A 14,868-nucleotide genomic window follows, 5' to 3' on the forward strand; every position below is an offset into this window, starting at 1 on the left:
TCCTTTCTGCAAATGGACGAAATGCCATTTTCCTTACAATTCACTTCACATTCCTATAGATTTTTAGTTTTGGTGATGATGAACTTTCAATGAGTTACAAAAATTCATGAAAGCTCTCAGTCAAACTTGACACCATGCTGTCCTCACAAATGTTTTATTTCAATGTATCTCCACCATTTAAACCACAGTAGCTTTTGATACCTACTCCCAACATCATAGGTGTACTATTACTGCCTTTGGGTAAGGATTTGTGAAGAAGATAAGGGAATATATCAACAGAAGGTATTGCCAATACTGAAGTCTCTTTAATATTTCACTCCTAGCATTGTCACTTCTCTTGATAGAGTTCAACGTAATGTAGGAATTTGGATATCAACAAGTTAAATACTTGAAAAAGGAAAATAAATTGTTACAGTGTTGTGGGGAAATAACAGGAGATAGTTTTTTCAAAGAACCAGCACTAGAGCGATGAACTGCATGGCTGCCTTTTGTACGATACAGTTCTGTGCTTCTAACAAGTGTCTGTCAAGTTGTTGGGCGGATGCTATTAAATGACCCATTGAGACAGTGGACTGCTGACTTTTGTTCTGAACTGTCAGGCTGTGAAAGGTTCTGAATTTGATTCCCCCTATCTGGGCAGAGTTGGAAAATATCAGCTCCAGGTGGAAGCTACAATTAGCCTCATTAGATCAGATGAAGGAAAATAATGCCCAGGTCTCCTGTGCCTCATGCTATTTAAGCTCTGACTCTGGGGGACTGTAGGTACCAGTGGAAATTGTTCAGCGTAAGTCACATGTTTAGAAGGAAAAGGTAAGTCTGTGCTTAGACACACCAAAATTATTCAGCTTAAAATCATTGCTAATCTGTTTTACAAGGGATGTTAACTTATTCTGTAAATTAATTGTGCCAAATATGGAGACTAGGGCTAAACAGTAAATGCTAGCCCAGCCAGCGACATTCTCATCCCATGATTGAAATAGCCACTACAGGGAACAGGCACTTTCACTCACCGAAGCAGATCTTGCAGAATGTCAGAAAGGATGAAGAAACTACAGGAGTAACAGTGATTGTTAGAGGGAAGGTGAAGAAACTGCCATCGAGATACTTTGCAGTGTTATCTAACAATGGTCTTGTGTATGGGATTGTGTGGGATTGTGCAGGTACAGGGCATCATTTTTGCACAGTAAATGTTAGATGTTCAGTCAGTGAAGTTTAGGAGGGTGTTGTCTCTTCATGTGTATGTCTTTGACTCGCTATTCACAATTGTCTGTTACATATCCTGCAAAGTGCTTTGGACTGACTTTTTTTTCACTGTGAAAGGTGTTTTATAAATTCAAGTTGTTGTAGCACACTAAAGTATCCAGGGTTCTTGCTGAGCCCAGTGGAACTATACTACATGCGCATCACAAACAAGCAGCAGAAGAAAACTTTCCCGAGGGGGTCTTGCAATGTTGTGTTACATGGAAATCTGACTCCAGGATTAAGCAGTCACCCATATCTTGATGCGCACGTGAAAATGCAGTGACCAAACCTGAAAAATGACACTGTTGTTTCACCCTTGCATTCATCCAGTCATTTTTCAAATTCATTCTGTGCATTTTGGTTGATTAATTGCAAACAATTTTACCACTTTCTTTTAAATTTCAGGGCAGGAACACGAGAAGTGCACAATAAACTGGAGAAGAACAGGTGTGTATTTGCTGATGCCAACCTTTTGTTTGGGCGGAAGGGGAAGGGATTCCTCTTCTGAATTTCTGTAGTTTAACAGTGTCTTTTTCCCAAATTTTATTGGTTCACAGACGAGCTCATTTAAAGGAATGCTTTGAAACTTTGAAAAAGAACATTCCTAATCTGGATGACAAGAAAACCTCAAACCTAAGTGTTTTGCGGAGTGCCTTGCGATATATTCAGGTATGAATAATAATAAGAACCTCTAGCATTGTGCTAATTATGAAGCTGAATCGTTAGTGTACCCTGTTCTCTTCATCAAGAAGTTTCATTTCTTAGCAGCTATTTTACATGATGATTTGGAAGAGGCACAGTCAAGTTTATGGCAGTGGATTTTAATTTTGCAGGAGTTGCTTTACAAGGTTATATATTCATCATTTATGGAGGCTATGTTGGAGAGGTTTGTTTTCTAGAACTGACTTTGTAGTAATGCTTCATTTCTCCTGCTCAGTCTTGTGTCTGTGATCAATACTCTGTGATGACGATGTTTTCCAAGAGCCAATTCAGTGCCACCCAGGCAGGATTTTAAAAAAATCTCCAAAAGCTTCTTCCAGTTCTTAACACGCCGTTGAGGTGTGTGCTTCTCTGAAAGACTTTTTAACATTTGCGTCACTTAAAACAATTACTTTTTAGGTTAAACGTAAAATGATAACTAGATCAAATGAATAAATAAATGCATTCACTATGTCTGGAATAATGTAGCAAAGTAATCAGTGCTTTTAAGATTTAGGATGGCCCAGCAAGATTCTCCCTCAGAAGGCCTGAGTGATGACATTCCTTCAGATCCTGTGTTGACTCCTGACATTTCCTGTTTTGTACTTCTGATATTTTCTTTTTGGAGACATTAACAGGAAGCAATTTATCTTCCCTGCGTATCCCAACCCCAAGTCCTCAGACAACTCAAACAATGCAGAAGTCTTTCCAATATTTACTAACTTTCTTTTTCTTATGTTTGAGCATACAAAATAGGAGCAAAAGTTGGCCATTGGACCCTTTTGAGCTTCCTCTGGCATCTGTTTGTGTTTTGAATTCTACATTTCCATCAACCTTGGTAACCTTTCATTCCCCTGCCTATCAAGAATCTATCCATCTCTGTTTTTAAAAATAAATCAATGATTCCACCTCGACTCCGTTCTGAGGCAGAGAGTTTCCAAAGTTGCATGACCCTCCAAGAGAAAATACTCTCCTTATCCCTGTGCTAAAGGGGTGACCTCCTGTTCTGGACTCATCTACAAGGGGAAACATCCTCTCCAAATCCACCTGATCAAGACAATTAGCATCTTATACACTTCAAGCAATCACCCCTTCCTTTTTTAATTACTAGTTGAAACATATCCAGCCTGTCTAACTAACACTTGTAAGACATGCCACTCATTTGACCATATGACATAGGAGCTGATGTAGGCCATTTAGTCCATCAAGTCTATCTGGCATTCAATGAGATGTTGACTAATAATTTTCAACTCTATTTTTCTGACATTTCCCTTTGATTCCCTTCATAATTTAAAAAATCTGTTTATTTCAGCCTTGAATATACTGAATGACCCAGACTCTCCAGCCTTCTGCAGTAAAGAATTCCACAGATTCACCTTTTTCCACACTGCATAGTTCTTCTAAAAACAGGAATTGGTTAAACATGACTTCTCCTTCTATGAAAGCATGCTGACACCTGATTACCTGGCATTTTTCTCAATGCACAGCTTGAATAAAGGAGTTATATTTGCTATTTCTTAGTCCAATTGGTCCTCGTTTAGAATTTTTCCTTACAGTAGGAATATATGCATTGAAAATGTTTTCTGAAATATCCTCTTGCATGACTACCATGACATTGCTGTTGATAAATCCCCTAACCATATATGCTAGTTCACTTCAGCTAGATCAGCATTCATCCCCACATTGTTGCCATTATTTAAATTTAAAGTAGTAGTCTTAGACCTAATATTCTCCCTTTCAAAATGGATGTAAATTCAATCATATTGTAGTCTAGCAATGCCCTTACTGGGGTCTTGAATAAATCCTTCACTACACAATACCAAGTTCAATATCATTCTGATTTTTCCAGTTTCTATGGAAAATTAATATTGCCCACAATTATTGCTGTTCCTTTAGCACCAAGTATTTCTTTTTCTGTACTTTGTCCTACATTATGGTTACTGTCAGAGAGCCTGTAGAGCATTCCTCATCTTCCTCCAAACTGATTAGATATTCAGGTATCCTAAATCAAGGTAATCTCTAACTATTGCATCAATGCCATACTTTATTAAACGTGAAATGCCTCTCCCTTCACTTAACTTCCAACTGTCTTAAATGTTAGATTCCTGTCAATATTTAGGACACAGTTCTTTTCATCCTGAAGACCTGTCTCTTTAATGACTGTCTGGTCATATTTATTTGTTTGAATTAGTTTGCTTAGTTATCTACAACACACACTCAGATACAACTTCTTTAGTTGTCTTTTTGTTAATTTTGTAACTTCCAGTCTTGATTATTCTTAGTGTATTCTTAGTGTGTTCCTAGTTTTTATTTCTCTCTAACCATTCCAGCCATTCTCTGACCTTCATTCCCCAAATTACTATTTTCCTCTCTCAATGTTTTCTCTCCTGATTTGGTCTACCACAACTTCCCAAGATTGATCACTTGCTCCCACTATTTATTTCAAAATTCTCTCTATTTCCCTAGCTATGTAGTTCACAAAGATGCTGGTCCCAACATTGTTCACATATAGACTGTCCCAATAGTATAGCTCCCATTTTCCGCAGTGCTGTATGAATGGAATCTACTTCTGTGACATCAGTCTTTGAGCCCTATATTCATCTCTCTAATTTTATGTGCCTTATGCCAATTTGCACACAGTTCAGATATATAATCCTGACTTTGATTGTTGGGGTACTACTACTTTAAGTTAGTGCCTAGCTCATACTTTCTGTGCAGAACCTCTTTCCTTGTTTTATTTATCCATGAACCATGGCAACTAGATTCTCACCTTCCTGCTGCAAGTCCCTCTCCAGTTCCGAGCAGATGTCCCTTACGTCTGCAAACAACACAAGTGTCTGGTCTCTCTCTCTCTCTCACTGTACCATTCCCAACAACTATTACAATCCTGGTTACTCAGCTCATTTGAATGACTTCTTGTACCATGGGTGCCACGGTCACTCTGCTCAACCATCTTGCAGGCACTAATCTCCACTAAACATGTCAAAAAAAGCTGCAAATCTATTGGACAATTTCAGAGGCTCATACTTTTACCCTCTGGAACTGCTTACCCGCCTTCCTGCAGTCACACCCTCCTGTCCCTTACCACTGACCAAATGAATTCCCTGGTGTGACTGCCCCCTGATGCAAAGAATCCAGGTGAATCTTCCCCTCTTGCTGATACACCACAGTGTCTGTAGTTCAACTTCCAGCTCATCAGCTCTTAGCTGAAGCTGTTTGAACTTCAAACACTAACTGCACATGTGTTTGCCCTGGATCACAATGGTACCCACTATGGTATCTCACATGCTGCAGCCTTGACACACTTTTTATGCCAATCTTAATGAGTTTTAATTTATTTAGTTGTATTATTAACTTATTTGTTTTGCTTGTTATATATTTTATGAACTTTACTATCAATTTGTATACTATGTTAAATGTAAGAATTCAACACTTGTCAGGTACTCATGAAACACTGAGATTTTTTTCCCTGTAATAGAGCTAGTATCTATTCCTACAGCATGAGAAGGGTAGTTAAAGCAAAGAGAAAAGGAAACATATGCTTCCTTTCTCCCTTCACTTGAACTCCCCATTCACCAAACTCCAGGTTTGTACTCCATTTCCTCAAATGCACTTGTTTGCCTTACAAAGTCTGAATAGTAAGTATTGATAAAATGCTAAGTGTCACCAGATTAGTTAGGGAGAGTGGAGCTTTCTTGTCATTTCTATCCGCAATGATTTCTTGGTGAGTCTCAAGTTGGTTTTATTTAGCCAAAATGCAAACACTAGAATTTGCCATATTTTGACAAAGTTCACAAACATAATAAAAGCAATTCCAGGGTAGATGATGTGCTTTCAAGCATATTTTCAAAATTGGAATGTTAGAACAGGAGTACAAATAGGTAATTTGGCCCCTTAATTCTGCCATTAAGTAAGGTTATGCCTGATTTGATTGTGACCTAGATTTCACTTTCTTGCCTGCCTCTAAAACCATTGATACTCTTGTCGTTCACAAATCTATCTAACACATCTTGTGAGTTGCAGTTGTTGTGGGTATGTTCGCCAAGCCAGGGAGTTGATTTGCAGACATTTCGTCCCCTTTCTAGGTGACATCATCAGTGCTGTGGAGCCTCCTGTGAAGCGTGCTGTACTGTGTCAGTTGGAATTTATTTGGTTTTGAAACCAGATAAACGTCTGCAAACCAACTTCCCAGGTCAGCGAACATACCCACGACAACTGCTACTGGCACCCGAACTACAAATCTTTACACAAACCTTGCTCAGCTTTGAGTGTTATTCAATGGCCCAACCTCCTCTGCTCTGTGTGTTAGAGAATTCCAAATATTAATAGCCTTGAAGTGAAGAGATTCCTTTTTTTCATCTTAAATGGGAGACCCTATATTTTTGAAACTGTGCCCCCCCAGTTCCAAATTCTCCTAGGAGGGGAACATCATCTCAGCATCTATTAAGCCACATCAGAGAACATATTTTCCTCTATAAGATCATCTCCCATTTTTCTAAATGTCAACCAATTTCTGGCCAGCCTTCTCAGCCTTTCCACGTAAGACAACTCTTTCATCCAAGGAATCAACCTAGTGAAGCTTTTCTGAATTGCCTTTAATTCACGTATGTCATTACTTAAAGAAAAAGAGAGCAAACTATAAATAGTAGCCTCATCATGCCCTGCATGGTCTCATCTGAATCTCCACAGCTTTTTTCAGCACCCTTGCAAGAAAGGCCAATTGTCTATTTCCCTTCCTAATTGCTCTACCTATCGGCTAACCTTTCGTGATTCATCTATAAGGACACCCAGATTTCTCCATACTGTAGCATTTTGTAGTCTCTCCCCGTTTAAGTACTATTAAGACAAAGAGAAATATCCACCAGATGATTGTTTATTGAACAGAAGTAACTGGCAAGGGAGCCCTAAATCACTTACTCAATGGGCTTTTTTTTTAAAAAACAAAAGTCCAACTAAAGTGTTTTCTAAAGAGTCTAGAAGTATTGCAACCTCAAATTGAAATGCTGCATTAACCAACTTTTTTCCGTTGGTTTATGCAGATATCCTACAATGTATTGCTTGAGACTGAAAAGTCCATTGCCTCCAGTTAAATGAAAGAAAAGAAGAACCCATATTTAGAAAATTACTTTCACAACCTTGATGTCCCAGTGCGCTGTCCGGCTAATTAAATATTTTTTGAAGTGTAATCACTGTTGTAATGCAGGAAATATACAATGTATTCGCTGTGCCTACCGGATCTTGAAAGTGATTGTGCTTTCATCAGAGAAGACTTCTTTTGTCTGAAGACATTTATTTTTAAAATTCTGATGATGGCCAGTTTCACATTGATTTTGATTCGAGTGCTAAGGGGTGAAAGCAAATTCCAAGTACTGTAATGTCTTAGAATGGAATGTATGCTATTTTCACCAATGCTATAAGCCTCTTTAAAAAGGAATCATTTCCTTTCCGATAGTAGCACTGCATATGAATTTTATCTTCAGTTAGAATGTGTGTTCAAGCCCCAGTCCAGGAATTGAGCATGTAATCTAACCTGACGTGTTGGTAAAGGGGTGCTGCATTGTTGGAAGGTTTTTCAAATAGGTTGAAGTAGCATTCCTGTGGCTGCCTAACTGTAAAACATCCCACGATACTACTGACAGGAGTGTACTCCCTGTATCATGGCCTTTTATCAACCAATGTGCCAAAATCTGATTATCCACTCATTTATTTAATTTGCAGCTGCAGAATCTTGCTCTGTTCAAATTAGTTACTTGGAAACATCAAAAGGTGTGGAATAAGTACAAATCCTTTCTTTCATGCAATTACTTTTATTTCTCGTATATCCATAATGTACTTAAGGAAATTATTGTCCAACATTTGAACTGCAAACATCAGCTTTCGAACATGTTGTCAGTGAAATGCTTGCCAGTTTCATGAAGAATTGCAAATGCCTGCAGGTGTGTAACAATTGCCACGTGGTTCTGAGAGTCAAAGTTGTGATCCCACTGAGGATAGTGTACTAATCAAAGCCTTGTCAGGAATGTTTTAGCCTCAGTGTGAACCAGATGTTAATAAATCACAGATTTATTTCTTTTTATGTACTAATCAGCTTGGATAGGACAATAGTATATGTTGCCAGACGAAGTGAGTTTTGAATTGAATTAGTCTCTCCCCATCGAAAACTTGAACCAGATGAATAAAGTTAGATGACACAATATGTGGATAGCATCAAATGAAACAAGTTAGCTGGTTATATATTGTTTCATACCACTGTGGATTGTTTTGGAGGACTTAGAAACTTGGATTAGTCAACATTAAATTGCTTTCTTTAAACAAAATTCTGCCATCTTGAGGTTTGGAAGGGATCAAATGTGCATGTTTGTTTACAAGACAAATGAGCATAACTATGAACCCACTGTAAGTGCTGAACATGTACCAGAACTTTGTCTCATATCCAGAGCTTATCAGATTTCAAGTCTCAGGCAGCGTAGCTATTGTATAAGCAACTGGCATCCTTCTAACTGTATTATTGCTGACTATAGGATTTTTGCTGTCTGTCATATTATTGAAGGTTGGCACCGTTTCCTTGTAGCCCACATGTCAGCTGTGCTGTTAAAAGTAGGTTTTTGCATGCATGCAGCAAAGTCATTTCTTCTCGTTTTTTGCCATTCACCATTCACCTTATTTATACCCCTAATGATTTTATAAACCTCTATAAGGTAACCTCTCAACCGCCAATTCTCCAGTGAAAAAGGTCCCAGCCTATCCAGCCTCTCCTTTGAACTTCTGCAGCAATTGAATTAATAAATTATTTTAATTTAGCAACTATGAAGGAAGAAGAGTAGATTTACTTTCTCCAACAGGCAGCATGGTGGCTCAGTGGTTAGCACTGCTGCCTCACAGCACCAGAGTCAGTCAGCCTCGGGCGACTGTTTGAAGTTTGCACGTTCTCCCCGTGTCTGTGTGGGTTCCCTCCAGTTTCCTTCCACAGTCCAAAGATGTACAGGTTAGGTGGATTGGACACACTAAATTGGCCATGGTGTCCTCTGATGAGTGAATTAGGTGGATTAGCCATGAAAAATGTAGGTTAAAGGGTAGTTGGGTGAGTCTGGGTCGGATGATTTTCAGAGATTGGTGTGGACTTGTTGGGCTGAATGGCATGTTTCCACACTGTAGGGATTCTAGGAAATGAAAATAACCAGTTCTTTGTATTTTATTGTTCATGTTGATTTGATGTTTTCGTTGTAGTAATGACAGGGCATTGTCTATATCTGAAAAGGACATTAATAGTTTTAAAAGAAAGTAGATGTTCATAATTTTTGTTCCCAACTTGAGATCCAGTGTTACATGTTTGTGCAATTCATCTTGTAATTTTGTAATCTGGACATGAGAACTATTGGTAGTCCAACGCTTAACTCCTTGACATAAGACCCCTTTTGTGAATTATTTTAATCAAGTGGTGCAGAAAAGAATTCAATACAAGTGATAAGCAGTGCAGTACCAGAGGAGATAAATCTAATTTTGAGAGACTTGGGTGGCTAACTGAGAAATGAACATTATTTCTGTGTATATTTTAATTACCTCAGTGAGTATCATCAAAATCATATTTACTGTGATAGTCCGTTTCTTTTTTTTTAAGCACGTGGCTGCCTTTATATCAAAGTCAATGTTATCGTCCTAGCCACTATATTAATTTTATGTATGGAGATCAGGGTGGTTTATGCAGAAAGTGAATGGAGAAAACTGGGACTCAGTAACTGCTTGTACCTCTCCGAGCACAGATTGTAAGCTGGAGCATTTGAGTTAATGAGGAAAAGAAACCTCGCAGACCCTCAATATAGAATAATAGGTCTTACAGCTGCAGTGTTCAAATCTTGGCTTATTACGATAAAAGTATTCTTCAGCATCTTTCTTTGAAAAACTAGTTTCTGATGTAAAGCATTACTTATGTAAAACTATGTTTGTTGTGATCCTAATATGTTGATAGTGAGGGGGGCATTGTGCCACTTGGCTGATAAAGAGGGTGTTTCTTTGGCTGGCTGGACCCTCTGTAGTTACTACTCAGGCAGTCTCTGTGGAGAAATGACTCAAATGGTCACATCTTCAGCCTAACTGGTATAAGAAATTTTGGTAAATTCTATGTTACTTCCACAATCTCAGTATTTGCATTTGGGGAGGAGCCAGTTATCATGATCAGAAAATCCATCAGGAAGTAACAAGGTTTTTTTTTCTCTGATGTCTGTCACTTGACATTGTTTGAAAAGTTGCAGCTGGTAAGACAGAGGGTGCACGCTAAAAGATAAGACCTTTACATAAAAGGAAAATGCCTTTCATGACCTCAGTGTCCTATAGCACTTTACAACCAATTAAGTGTTTTTAAAAGTATAGTCACCGTTGTAACGTGAGAAAACACAATAGACAATTTCTGCTTAATACAGTTCTTTGTACAGCAGAGAGATACACGACCTGATAAATTGCTTTGGTAATGTTAGATGATGGGTTACTTGTGGTCAGGACACCAGAAATAGAGCCAAAGGCTCTTTTGCATCTGCCTTCGCTTGAGGGTGTTTTACCTTACCTTGTTTTAATGTCTAGACCAAAACAAAAGCACTTTTGACAATGAAGCACTTCCTCAGAATTGTGCCTAGTAGTGTCAACCAGGAGTCTGAGGTTAAATCTTTGAATGCACAACCTTCTGACTTTGAGATTAGAGTGCTACTCACTGATGCAAGGTTGCACCAGATAGAGAGAAATCCAGTAATTCTAGAAAATATATTTTTCTCAGAAAGACCAATTCTAAACACTGACCCCTTTCCGTCTTTTTTCTCAGCACATAGTGTGGGGTCACACACTAAATGCAAGAATCCTTATTATTTGCAGTGCAATAAACATTCTTAAAACTTAAAAACGGTTAAGATGTATTCCAGATCGTGTTCAAGGCCGTTACATAAGCTTAGCGGTTTCTGACGGCATTTGTAAATTGTGTAAAAGTTAAGTTAAAGGTGAACCTGATAAAAATTCGGCCTATTGAGCATTTTATCATCTTACATGGTATTTACACCACAGACCTTTAATGTGGTGCCTTTAATGTGCTATTGGCTATTGTCTAATTCATACCTAGATAGAAGTATTGGTAGAAAGTAATTTGGAAAAAGGTTTGGATCACTCTCTCTCCATAACTGCACAATGAGGAAGCTTTATTATCTTGTATTTGATAGATTCTGTTTAATCCTGGACCATGTAATTATTCTAAATTTATTTCCACATACTATTTGCTTCAACAATTTTTGTGTCTCCATGGCTTCACCTTGACCTATAACTTACTTTCCTCTAATCTTCTAACTCCAGCCTATGATAAAGTTCACATTTTCTTTTACCCCACTGTTGGTAACTGTGCCTTCAGTTACCTTGGTCTAGCTTTCTGGAACTCACTTCATGTATATGTCTTACTTTGATGTATTTTCTCACAACTCTATGAAACTGTCTTGAGGTGTATTTCTGTGTAAAAAACAGTTCTTGAATTTCAGTTATTTTAATAATGTAAAACTTCTGGCATTTAGGTAGAAGAATGGCTATAAACAGCTCTAAATTCAGTTGTACAAATTGCAGATCTGCCCACTAGCATACTGAGTCAGTACTTGGTAGAACAATGCCAACAGCACTTTTGTGAGGACTTAATACAGATTTCTTTGTCGAATATAATTCTCCTTTCTTGAGTTACAGTTCCATAGGTGCCACTTTCTCTCAAGTACAAGCCTGAGTGGCTAGTGTTTATGCACAAGCCTTGACTGTGAACAACTGTGCCTGAACCCAGTTTAGCTCTTGTCCAACGTGCCACTTTTGGTTAAGAGTTGTTGGACAGCAGTTCGGAGCACACAACTCCTGGCCAGTCCAAACAAGAACACAGAGGCCAACTGTGTTCTGGCTGAAATTAACAAATTCAAGCACCGACTGACTAGGAATCAAATGTGCAACACGGTTCATATGGTTGCTATGCCGACTTGCTGAGACATTTACATAATTGGGAAATTACCTCTTGTCTACTTGGTAGGATGTCACTTTTTTTTTATAGTTGACTGCATCAGTGACTAGAAATCTATCAGAATAAATTAATTTTCAAGTTGTTTTACACCCACTCTGCCTCATGGAATCAATCTGCAAAAAACATCATCACCCTATCTAAAATAACATGCTCATTTTCCTTTTGAATTACACAAATATTTTTGTGGCTGTGCTAGATAAATGAGTAATTTCTGGCAAGCAGGATGTAGGATTTTAAAATTATAGTTCACCACTTTTTCTTATAAGAACAAAATTGAAATAAAAATTCAACATCATTAACAGATCGAAATAAGTTTGTTTTTCATGTTCACCACAAACACCATGATTGAGACCACACTTCCGAAAATTTCCCATCTCCTCATCTGCATGATGGTACATGTTTCCACAGGTTAAAACCGCAGTGTTAGGGCCTAGCACCAATTGAGATCACTCGGATCCAACGATATTGCATCCTCGCCTGAATGTTCTGACTGCTTGCAGAATTTAATTCTCTGGTCACCAGCAGACCTCTAGTATCACATTCAGGTGGCCAATCTTCATGCAGTAATAGCAGTAGTTGCAAAAGTCTCAGGGGACTATAGGGTTGCTTTCTCATTTAGAGAGAAAGAGACAACTGGTGGTGAATTTAATCTGTGGGTCACCACCTCAGCCAAGGGGTGAAGTTGAGAAGGCAGGACTTTCATGGTGACCTCAGTGCTGATGTAGGAATTGAACCCATGTTGTTGATGCCATTCTGCATTGCATATCAACCATCCAGCCAAGTGAGCTAACCAACTCTCTATTCTTCATGTACGATACTCAAAAAGACTGCTGGCAGACATTTCCATTATCGAGGCCATTGCTGCCTTATGCTCTGACAAGTGAAGGTTCATGGATGTAAGTTTCACTGGATAATATGCAGAACTCTAAGGTTGCTCCTCCTTAGTACAATGACATTGAAGTTGTCACTCCTTTTATCATCATCCTGACTGAGGTCATTTAGATCAGGATTCAACTTTGGCCTCTTTTCTGGCTTGTACACTTTGTAACAATGATCAAAGCCAATGAATAATTTTTCAAACCCTGGACTCTAGTTCAGATTATCAGTGATCTTGAAATAGCTTAGTTTACAATCAGTAAAAGACCAATATGTTACAAAAGTCTTACCTCAATGCTGGAACTGCACATTCAGAGCACAACCTCAGCATTGCTGCCTGCAAGTAATCATGGACAATATGTAATTTTGTCTTTGATATAATACATGAAATAACAAAATAACTCTGATTGGTACATTATAGTATAGATGTGATTTAGGAAATCAACATTTTATTTACAGTATACAGTCCTGCAGCATACCTACTTAATATGCTGAAGTACATCGGCATTCATTAGGATCAGTAGTCCATTATATCCTGCAGGATTTAGGGCCAACTTTGAAAGTAGGCAGCATGGGGGATGGGCATCTGGCTGCAGAAGCAAGTTCCAAAGCTCAGTGAAAGTACCTTATTGATTGTTGGTTGTTGGTGGTGTAGCCTTAGGGACTGGCTTTTGTTTCACAGTGCTTTCAGCTCTGAATGTGCTTTAATTGTGTCAAGCAGTTTGATGGAGAGGAATTCTTCCAATGGTACAAATGCTCGCAATTTAAAAGCTTGAAGTCAAACATAAAGATTTTCACTTTAACTCAAGCAAGACAAAGGAGACAGAATTCTTGGCTAGACAGAATACCACAGATGTCTCTATTGTTTCAAATCTAAATCATTTAATAGAAAAATATTAAAAGCCTTGCATATAGTATACTCATCCTTTAATTCTCTCATCTCTGATTTCTGTGTTAAGGACAACAGACACTTATGAAATGCTGTATGCACTGTCTCATCAACTCCAAGGAAAACCTGCTACTAAATGAATTATATAAAAGTTGGCACTGTAAGATTTAATTTACTGAAGCAAAAACATTGAGTGCCAAATATTCTCCCATGTTTCTTAAGTGCAAACACGTGCACAAAATCCACTAACACTGGAAATATATCTTTTGTTTTTACTGTTTTTACAAAATAAAAACCTGTTCATCACCTACATACTTATAAGAACGTGTCCATTTGCCCATTTCTGAAGTAAAGCCACACGTTAAAATAAATATATAATAGGACTGAGCTAATCCTTAATGTGATATGTCAACATTTTATTTGTTAAATATTTGTGAAAGTTTTGTTTGGTGTCAGAAGACTTATTGGGTTACTTTTTCTCCTGCTGTCACAAGGTAATCTCTGGTACGTAGAACAGTCAATCTTCTGTAATTACACCGGCACCACTCCCCACCTCTTCCTCCGCTACATTGATGACTGCATTGGCACCACCTCGTGCACCCGCGAGGAGGTTGAGCAATTCATCAACTTCACCAACACATTCCACCCTGACCTTAAATTTACCTGGACCATCTCTGACACCTCCCTCCCCTTCCTGGACCTCTCCATTTCCATTAATGACGACCAACTTGACACTGACATTTTTTAGAAACCCACTGACTCCCACAGCTACCTGGATTACACCTCTTCCCACCCTACCTCTTGCAAAAATGCCATCCTGTATTCCCAATTCCTCCGCCTCCGCCGTATCTGCTCCCAGGAGGACCAGTTCCACCACAGAACACACCAGATGGCCTCCTCCTTTAGAGACGGCAATTTCCCTTCCCACGTGGTTAAAGATGCCCTCCAGCACATCTCATCCACATCCCGCACCTCCGCCCTCAGACCCCACCCCACCAACCATAACAAGGACAGAACGCCCCTGGTGCTCACCTTCCACCCTACCAACCTTCGCATAAACCAAATCATCCGCCAACATTTCCGCCACCTCCAAACAGACCCCACCACCAGGGATATATTTCCCTCCCCACCCCTTTCCGCC

At 38.8% G+C, this 14,868-nt stretch overlaps 1 protein-coding gene across 1 annotated transcript in view; it reads left to right on the forward strand.

Annotated features, from left to right (window-relative positions):
• The window catches only part of mnta (MAX network transcriptional repressor a), a 116,840-nt gene that overhangs the window by 24,915 nt on the left and 77,057 nt on the right, over window positions 1–14,868 (forward strand). The window contains exons 3-4 of the mRNA XM_072589861.1: window positions 1,648–1,689; window positions 1,800–1,911. Of these exons, the coding sequence (XP_072445962.1) occupies window positions 1,648–1,689; window positions 1,800–1,911 (154 nt within the window). The remainder of the gene's footprint in view (window positions 1–1,647; window positions 1,690–1,799; window positions 1,912–14,868) is intronic.

This window comes from Chiloscyllium punctatum, chromosome 19 (assembly GCF_047496795.1).
Source record: "Chiloscyllium punctatum isolate Juve2018m chromosome 19, sChiPun1.3, whole genome shotgun sequence".
In the NCBI taxonomy this organism is placed as follows: domain Eukaryota; kingdom Metazoa; phylum Chordata; class Chondrichthyes; order Orectolobiformes; family Hemiscylliidae; genus Chiloscyllium; species Chiloscyllium punctatum.